The sequence below is a fragment of the Pterocles gutturalis genome, unplaced genomic scaffold (assembly GCF_000699245.1).
Source record: "Pterocles gutturalis isolate BGI_N339 unplaced genomic scaffold, ASM69924v1 scaffold5184, whole genome shotgun sequence".
Taxonomy (NCBI): Eukaryota; Metazoa; Chordata; class Aves; order Pterocliformes; family Pteroclidae; genus Pterocles; species Pterocles gutturalis.
In genome coordinates, this window is record NW_010135483.1 from 6,454 (window position 1) to 16,323 (window position 9,870).

The 9,870-nt window shown below is 39.4% G+C and overlaps 1 protein-coding gene across 1 annotated transcript; it reads left to right on the forward strand.

The window, feature by feature from the left end:
* Positions 1 to 1,856: 1,856 nt before the first annotated feature.
* On the forward strand, positions 1,857 to 7,876 carry LOC104457862 (macoilin; the record flags this gene model as incomplete). The annotated part of the gene is made up of 5 exons (XM_010081892.1): positions 1,857 to 1,998; positions 2,676 to 2,802; positions 4,417 to 4,540; positions 6,713 to 6,891; positions 7,381 to 7,876. Coding segments are annotated over 5 exons (1,068 nt in total), but the record flags the coding sequence as incomplete, so codon positions are not given.
* Positions 7,877 to 9,870: the final 1,994 nt, after the last annotated feature.

The window sequence follows — 9,870 nt, forward strand, 5'->3', positions numbered from 1 at the left end:
TGGTTTGGGGTTTTTTAAATACTTATACTGTAGTTTCATTCTTCTCCAAGAGTAATTTTTGGCTAAGTGGCTGGGGATGGTTCTATAAAAACTGAAAAAAGCAGTACCTTAACTCTTCCAAGTGTGTGCATCATTAATTTTGTTACCATTGTGCTTCCTGTAGCCTTTTATTTGCATTTTTTTTCAGTCCCATTACATTAAACTCTAGATACCGAATATTCAGAAAAGTGGGCAGGGGGAGGCCAAGGTGGGTTAAATGTAGGAACAGTTGCTTATTTGTCTCAGACTTCAAAAATGTATTTTCTATGAAGCCTTTCTCTAATTTGTGCTGATTTAAAGCACGTACGCATGTGAGTACATTTGAGAGCATTTATGTAAGCAGCCCTGCTGATCAGGGGGTCTAGTCCCAGTGAAAACCTTGAAATTGGACTTTTACGGGAGAGCCTGATAACATAAAGTAAGAACAGCTCAGCAAAAACTCCCCATGGGGGGAAGCTGCAGGCCCAGGACAGTTGAGAAGGGTCATTTTCAGGCACGTTCAATTAATCTTTGATCCACAAGAAATCAAAGTGTTTTCCCAGTCATGGGGTTTGGAAGCTGACCTCCTGTGATAAGTAATGTAGCTGGATGAGTAGTTCAGTTGCTTCTAAAGCTCTGCTGGTACCTAACGCTTCTCATACACGTTAGCTGTTTTGTATCTTCTCCAAAGCCCTGAACAACTTCCTAAAAAAGCCCCACGTCCATGGACGGTGCAGAAACTTGACCCTACCTGGCACTGAGCACGCAAACTCTTGGCAACTTCGCACTAAACATTCCAGGGCAAAGTTCTACTGGTTTTGCTGGCAGCATGATAGCAGAGGAAAAATAAGTTACTAAAAGGAAAAACTGCCCTTGATTTAAAAAATAAAAATGTATTAAAAGCCCCACCTTAGTTGTAACCCAATACAGTGCAACAAGGTGATGGTATGTTGGGGTACTGGAGTCACGGACTAGATCTCTGGGTGCTGGGATTTGGGTGAAAAGGATTTTTGCTTCCTCCTTTTTAGCAGGGTGGATTGGGCTGATCCCTTAAGTACTCCTGTGTTAGTTAAGTATGATCTCAAAATATTTTGAGCTCTGTAGCCGAGAAGGACCATCAATGGTTCAAAATGCAGGACTAGGAATAAGGGAACGGGGCTTTGAAATGATAATAATAATAATAAAAAAAAGTTATTCTCTGGTCTCAAGTCTCATGTGCTTTCATTTTTCTGTTGGGGGTTGGTTTGTTTTTTTGGTTTTTTTTTTTTTAATGGATGCATTTACTTATATTTGAAAACATCCATATTAAAGTCTGACAATTCAGTATCCAAACAGGCTTCCTAATTGCTATAGTTATAGGCTTAAAAAAAAAAAAATCTCAATTTATTGGTGTTGCAGCTTGTGAATAAGTGAGCATCTGCAGTCTGCTGAGGAGAGGGAACACAGAAATTTCTGAGCTACAAGAGTGCAAACTAGAAAAGAAACATTTCAGCTGTGACAGCATACCTGTTGGCAAGACTTCACTTTGTAAATGTGCTGCAAAGCGAAAGGGAGATTGTTGCTGAATGTCTTGTAAGAGCAGCGAGCCTTCTGTTTCTTTGCTACTTCAAGAACAAATGCAGTTGAATGTCATTAACTTCATTAGACCAGGCCTGATTTTAATGTGATAATAAAACTGCTTGTTGTGTCAAATTATTTTGGATGAAGTTTTCTTACCTGTATTATAGTTGGCTGTAATTTTTATTCCTGAACTTTCAATTTAAAAAAAAATAAGTCAGTGTCTCTACTGGAAATACTGACCTGAAGTTACCTTTCTTTTTTCTTTTTTTTTTTTACAGTACTTTTCTGTATCTGAAGTTCCTGGTGGTGTGGGCCCTCGTACTGTTGGCAGATTTTGTCCTGGAGTTCAGATTTGAGTATCTGTGGCCATTCTGGCTCTTCATCAGGAGTGTTTACGATTCCTTTAGATACCAGGGTTTGGTAAGTATAACACAAAATTACTGTCCCGTTGCAGGGAAATCCTGCAGTGTTTCAGGACATGTTCCATGTTATACAACTCACTTAATAGCGCTGATCATTTTCACAAGAGGAGGAATTTTCAGGTGACTAAGCTCAAGCCTCTTCTCTCTGACTGCCTGTTTTATCTGTGGCAACTGGAAGCGAAGTATGTAGCTGTCAAATTTTCGCCATAGGAAAATATTGTTTGAATTCCTAAGATAAGTGAATTATATAAGCGGGTTTTCTTTAAAATAAAAGAGAAGCTCTTGCCTGCTTACGTATTTACTATTCTTTCAGAGAGTAAAGACACTGCTGATTGTTTGGGGCTTTTTTTTCCAGAAGGAGAATATAGTAATGATAATACTGTAACAATAGTGTAAATGCAAGTGTTCAAACAAAACAATAAGGAATAATTGTAGCTGCATGGGGACTTGCTGGGAGAGTGGATGGGCAGAAATTCTCAAGTTGCACCCGTTCTGTTAATTAGCCAGGTTTGTACTTTGTTGCTTAGGCTGCTCCATTTCTTTGCCCTGATTATAAACAACACTAGTGTTTCTATGTTGAAGTTATTGTGGTGTCACCATTAATAAATAAACTGGTAATATTTGCTGGAATAAACCAAAACACTCTTCTTTCCCCCCACCCTTCTTTTCTTTTAGGCCTTTTCAGTATTTTTTGTTTGTGTAGCATTCACATCAAATATAATCTGTCTGCTCTTCATACCAATACAATGGCTGTTTTTTGCTGCCAGCACCTATGTTTGGGTGCAGTATGTCTGGCACACAGGTAGGTCACTATTCTTTAATTACAACTTCTTGATCTGAATATGCATCTTACAGCTCTTAGTAATGTGCAGAAACCTTCTTCTATTTGTTACCATACTTGTTTTAATGCACTTTTCTTGTAGTTAAAAAGGGGAGATGGTTTCGTCTGTATGAGCACTAATACTGGACATGGGTTACATATATGTCTTTCCCTCAATCAGACAATTTTAGGAATAAAACTTGAAAATTTTTTTTTTTAGAGGTAACTTTTCCCTACCCAAGTCCTTGGAATTTGGGGCTTTTGTAATATTTCATGTTAGACTTGCCATCAGATCACAAGAATTTGCAGGGTAGGACGGATCATTTCTCAGCTAACTGGTGAAAGCAGTCATCTTTCTGACAAGTTAGTCATTTATAATAATGGCAATGTGGGAGCTAATGGAAGATACCGTGAACCAGTTGCTGCCCAATTTAAAATATGTCAAAAAAACCACAAAAACCCAGGAGTTGTTTTTAAGATTGTATGAAGATGTTAAAGTGTTTTCTGAAGTTGTTCTCAGAGTTGATGTTTAGAAACCCTAAAGCAAAAGCCTGATGGGCCAGTTTTAACTGTAGCTATTGAACTTGTTTAATATTTTAATTCACTGCAGCCTTAGGGATTCTTCTTTTTAAGTGCTTATCTAAGTTGATGGGAATTTGTTCTTATTTTTTAGGAAGTTATGATCTCTTTAGGTGGCATGTCTGCCTAGCTGAAACGTTGAGCCCCTTTAAGCTGACAGTTTCTGCTGTAGGTTTCTCATTTATGCAGAGTGCAGCTGTTCACGAGAGACCAAAGTAGAGACCACAGTAAAAACATCAGGGCCTCAGAGTAATGCTCTTTTTAGTTTCAAATCTGAGACCTGTTTCCGAATCAGCACACAATATGTTGATGTCAGTATGTAATGAAGAACTTTGTTTATTTTTATGAAGCTTGTGGCATGGAACTGGGATTGATTTGTGGAAACTCACAGTGGCTATATTGCATGCAAGAGTCGTATTTTCTGTTGGCCAAGAGGTTTAAGACCTTGGTTTTGCTTGGCTACTATTTTACATTCTCACCAGTAGTGCTGGAGAGAGAAATCAATACAGCATCCTGACCGTTCCCCGCTGTAGTCGCAGGCTGTTGTCTGCGTTACTGTATATGGAGTAACCAGTGCTGTGCTTACTCACTCCTGTTTTCTCAGCTGGTTTGCTCACTGCTGCTACTAAGATATACCGAACTTGGAGTGCGAAAGTAGTCCAAGCTTACCGCTTCTGACTCAAAGATCATAAGCTGTAACATTACCTCATCTTCTGCAGTTTCTTCCATTTGTGTTCCTTTTCTGTACAGGGTTTTGTGCCAAGCCATTTCACTAGCTGCACATCTGTTATTTTTCACTGATGCCTTGTAAAAGTAATAAAGCAAGATAAGGAGACAAAAGTTTAGAGTTGGTTTAAAATAAAGACATCCTAGATCCTTCCTTCTGAAAAAGCCCTCTTACAGTTCCCCGTATGTCTGTCTGCAAATTTCCCTTGACTTGTGGAATGTTTGAAAAATAAAGTGCTGCTTGTGGTGTATTTACTAAAGTGTTTCTCTCTTTTTCCCTTCCCTTGATAGAGAGGGGTGTGTGCTTACCAACAGTATCGCTGTGGATACTTTTTGTTTATATTGAAGCAGCCATTAGATTTAAAGATTTAAAAAACTTCCATGTAGACCTTTGTCGTCCATTTGCAGCACACTGGTAAGTGTGGGTTTTTTCCTTTTGTTGTTAACCTTTATGTTACCAGGGAGCTTAGTGTTCGGAGCTTTTTATTTTGGTTCAGGGTTTGGCTGGTGGGTTTTCTCCTCACACATCTGTCATGAAATATTCCAGGAGAAATGTATGCTAAACGTTAACCAAGTGCAACCTTTCTGAAGATTTCAGTACTTGTGAGCTGTAGGGAATTCATAGCATGGATGTCCCTAACATTTCGTGAAAGTTCTTTTCATCGGTTTAGAAATTTTGTATTTACATAATGAATAGATGGTAAAAGTAGCAAAACAAATTATTTAACTGAGAATTTATGTATACCGTTATGAAAAATTTCTTTTTTTTCTGTAACAAAGGACTCCTCTTTTCCCCCCTCCAATGAGAAGGGTTCATGTGAGCATTTGATTTCATAATTTACCAGAGGAAGTAAATAAGCTTCAGGTTGAAAATCATGGCAGAAAATAAAAACCAAGCACTACTTATTACACTACTTATTTGGAAGTGATAAGAGTGACTTCAGGCAAAAGATTTAACTGCAGAGTATCCATATCTGGAAGAAATGCACTTTTATTCTGCAAGTTTTTAGTGGAGTATGCATTGGTGAGGCTCCATTTCAAATGTGTTGTGTTTTTCCTGGAGTCATTTGGTCCAGTTCCCTGTGATACCAACTGTAATGAATTAGACATCTGTCATTTTAATTTATGTTGTCTACATTGTGCAATAAATCCCTTAAACACTAATTGAATCCTATAATAGGTTACAAAAGCACTTCAGAAGCTGTGAAGAAAGGTCTTTCTGCTGCTGAATTGGATGCAAACATTTCAGCTTGTCATCAGAGTTTTCGAACTGTAGCTACAGCTGGCTTTACACAGGATTACAAAAGCAGCATTGGCAGAGATAATGTCAGATGCATATGCAAATGATTCCTGCATTCTGGCAGCAGACTTAGAAATGCAATTTGCACAGTGCTATTACTGAGCAAAGAATGTGAAGATTTTAATGGTTAATAGTTATCTACATCTGAGTTTTCCCCTGATCTACATCACCGTCAGTGTTTAAAATGCAACTGCACTGTGCTTTGTGAAATACTTGTCAAAGGTATCTTTATACAGGGATGTTTGGTCATTGAGTGTCCTTGTTAATAAATACACTAGCAGGATTTGTTAGCATTCTGCATTGGTGCAGTTGTCACAAGCTAATAAGAATATTTAAATTCTGTGTGATGAAGTTGGTATACAAAAAATAATTCCCAAGTTCTGTTACGCTTCTGTCATCCTCATCAACGCATGGAACAGCAGAGTCTGGCTGGAAGTGAAGTTCTTCATACCTTCTCTGTTAGTGAGATGAGTGGAAGAACTGAGATTAGGTGGTTTTCACTTCCAGCTTCAAGGACAGCCTCCTAAACAAGGAATTTCCAAAAGCTGTTGCCGCAAAAGCCTCTTCACCAGAGGCAGGTGGTTATTGGGGCTTTACCCCCAGGGTCACTTGTGGCTGTACCAGCCGTGGGTGATGGCGCTGGCTCACAGCCTTGCTCTCCCCCAGGAGTGCAGTAGCCCCAAATCCCTGTTCCAGCAGCTTCTCCAGCTCTGGTTTCTCAGCCTGTGCTGCAGGGAGAAGGTATCGCAGGGCCTTTCAGAGGTGGTATTTTGGAGAACCATTGTTTCCTCTCAGCTTTAAAGAGTGGTGGAAAAGGGATCTGCTCTAAATTTCCAAGTACAAGAGGATGAGGCTAAGGATCAGTTTCTCCTTTCACTGTTCTGGATGAATGCTAACGCATCTCCCAGTGTAATGTCTTACACAGGAACAAAACTTGGGATCTTCTGCTGTGTTTGGCCGTTATCTTCTTAAAAGATGCGGAATTCCTAGTCTGGTGCTTGCTAAAAGCTGTCTTTGCTATGTGTAGTGCAGTTGCATTGTCCTAATCCTTTAATCTATGCCACAGTTAATTGCTGTCTGTAATGAACTGTAATTTTATCTTGATAAAGAGGTGCCTACGCTTTTGAACTGTAGCTCTATTATAGGACAGCAAAAAATGTTTTATATATAATTTTCTATGAAAAGTTGTAATTCAGATGTATGCACAGCTATGGAATTAGTTATGACTTATTAATTTGCTATTAAGGTTCATTTTTTTTTAATAACAATGTTGCTTTTTTTTCTTAGTATTGGCTACCCTGTTGTGACTTTGGGGTTTGGCTTTAAAAGTTACGTCAGCTACAAAATGCGTTTAAGAAAACAAAAAGAAGTGCAGAAAGAGAATGAGTTCTACATGCAGCTTCTCCAGCAAGCTCTGCCCCCAGAACAGCAGATGCTACAAAGGCAAGAGAGGGAGGCAGAGGAAGGCAAGTTTTACTTATTACTTAATGTTTGCTGTTATCTGCTATTTAACAACAACAACAAAAAAAAAGCCTGCAAAGGAGGAGCTTCTTTAGTTTGTGTTGTTTTGGTGAAAAACCAGTGAACTTAGAAACACAGGAGCCAGAAATAAAATCATTTTGGCAGCGGTTAGTATGACAGTAGGAATGAATTATGTCCTCTCTGTTTAGTTCTTTATTAGCAACTGCATCAATCTAGTCAGTCGGTGCTCTGTGAAGCACAAGTATTTATTATTAAATCCCTTGGTTACTCTTTCCTGCCTGGAATGAGAAAAAAGTCTTAAAATATCATGTGACTTCAGATTTTCTTTTCTAAGTAGACTCTAATAATGATTGTTTTCTGCAGAAATGATTGATGTGTACTTAATGATTTTTCTTTATATGTTACAGTATTGATTGATTTAATGAACTAAGTTTGTGGTGTGGTTTTTTTTTTTTTTTTTGGTATTGCAGCAGCCAAAGGATTATCTGATATGGATTCCTCGATACTTTTGCAGCACAATGGAGGCATTCCAGCCAATAAAAAAATATCTGCAACGTTGCCAGAGCTAGAATATAGAGAAAAAGGGAAAGAAAAGGACAAGGATGCTAAGAAACACAACCTTGGAATCAACAACAATATTTTGCAACCTGTAGACTCTAAAATACAAGAAATTGAATATATGGAAAACCATATCAATAGTAAAAGATTAAATAATGATCTTGTAGGAAGTACAGAAAACCTCTTAAAAGAGGACTCATGCACTGCCTCGTCCAAAAATTACAAAAATGCCAGCGGAGTTGTGAACTCCTCGCCTCGCAGTCACAGTGCAACTAATGGGAGCATCCCTTCCTCATCTACTAAAAATGAGAAAAAACAGAAGTGTGCTAGCAAGAGCCCAAGCACACATAAGGACTTAATGGAAAATTGTATTCCTAATAACCAGCTAAGCAAACCAGATGCACTGGTAAGGTAAGTTTGATCTGAGCATTGCGTAACAGCCTGTCGTATCCTCTGTTCATTCTAGTACATCAGTTCTTTTTCATAGGAAAATGGAACTTACGGTCCCATAAAGATGATAGAGTTGTCTAGTAAGGGAATAAGATAACTAGGAACTGGGCCTTTTGGGTTCTGTTCCTGATTTTTGCCCATGGTTTGCTATCCAGCCTTGTGCAAATTGTTTCCTTTCCGCCTCAGTCTGTGATACCTGCCTACCTCCCAGGGGTGTTGTGAGGCACAATAAACAGCTTGGACAGTCGTTGGGTAGAAGGCATGAGAGCAATGTGGAGAATCGCTATTACAGAGCTCGGTGGATGTGTTCTTGAGAAATCTTCCATGGGGTGACCTTAACGTCTCTAGGGACATACAGTGCTGTCGTTACCAAAACAAGTACTTGTAAGAAAGAGGTAGTATCTGAATGGGGAGAGAGATACGTCCAGAACAAAACTGTTGCACAATTATGCACTTTCCTACCATTCCTGGCTTATGTCTCCTCTTTTCCTTTTCTCACGTCCTGAACGCTCTTTGGCCAACAGATCCTCGTTGGCTAACTTAATTGGCAGATGGGGTTCGCTTTCCCCACAGGTACCTTTTGGTAATTGGACTTTTGACTCTGGTCTGTCTCTGAGGATTTGGGCTGTGTGAATACAATTACTTCAATGAAAATACTGTTTTCTCCTCTGATAATCACTCTGCCACCGATTGGCATACCTCTGACAATTAAATATCCAGACTAATTGATACCTAATGTCTGTAGAGAACTTGTATGAAGCAAAGAAGAAACTAGCTAATCAATCTAATCTGTGAATCAAACTCCACCAAGATTAATGGGATGCAGATGGCTCTGTCTTCAGCAAAGCTGCGTCTAAATAAACGTGTACGGCTGCTGCATTTGTACGTTGCCCCTTTCAGATGGGCTTCTGTATACTCTATGTAGCTTATTTACTCACTGAAGAAGAGTACAGCTTTTCTGCAGTTCAAAATGTGGTTCATGGCCAGAGTGATTGTTCAAAGGGGGTTTTCTGGTGCAGCAGTGAGTACACAATAAACTAGACTGTGCCCTTACAGGGTTGCGGCTCCTCTGATTCACTGGGAAGGGATGGCGTACACAATTAGTGTACTCGGAAAGTGCCTTTGTGCATCAGAGCCATATTCTGCCCTGAAAGTGAATCAAGCTACTTCAGTCTTTTGTTTGTCAAGTGTTTCTCTGTGATGCGTGGGTGTGACGTGGCTGTTTTGCCACAAATGTGTGTAGCTGCTTATTATGCACCAATTTCCCCGGGCAGGCAAGCCGGGAGCACTTAAAACACCAACATACTGTGTGTCGCTGCTCACAGTTTCTTATAAGCTTAGATGACTGAAATCATTCATGAAGTCTTGTTTCAGTGCAGATTGAGTATGTAACTCCTACGCCAATAGAAGCATAAACTTACCTGACAAAGTGGATGGGATAGAATGCACTTAAATTCAAAAATTCCTGTTTATTTTTTTAACTTGTCAGTTACCCTGTCCCTGGAGTGTAAGGCATTTGTTCATCATCTTTTCCACTTCCAGTAGCATTACTCATTCCCGTTATTAAACTTGTAGCCTGCATCAGTGCTGTACCCTGAAAAGGGCTGTGTGAAGCCCTGCGTTTGTGGCTGACTTTCAGATCAGATCTGCTCAGCTTCCAAATAAAGATGCTTTTCTGTAACTTCTTGTCCAGCAGCCTCGCAGCAGGATGTCAAAGCCAAGCTGCTTTCCTTTTGTGTTCACAAATGATTTCCCCGAGCTGACTAACCAGTATTAAATGTAAAGTATGCCTTCTGACTGCTAGGGACTGGGGATTAACAGGGGTTAGTCGAAACAGGAAAGATTGAGGGTTTTGGAGAACAAGACAGTCTTGCATGCTTGCATGCTTTTTCTCTTAAATGCTTGATGTGACATCTAGATCTGAAAAGGTACTGCTAATTAATATTATAAATTAT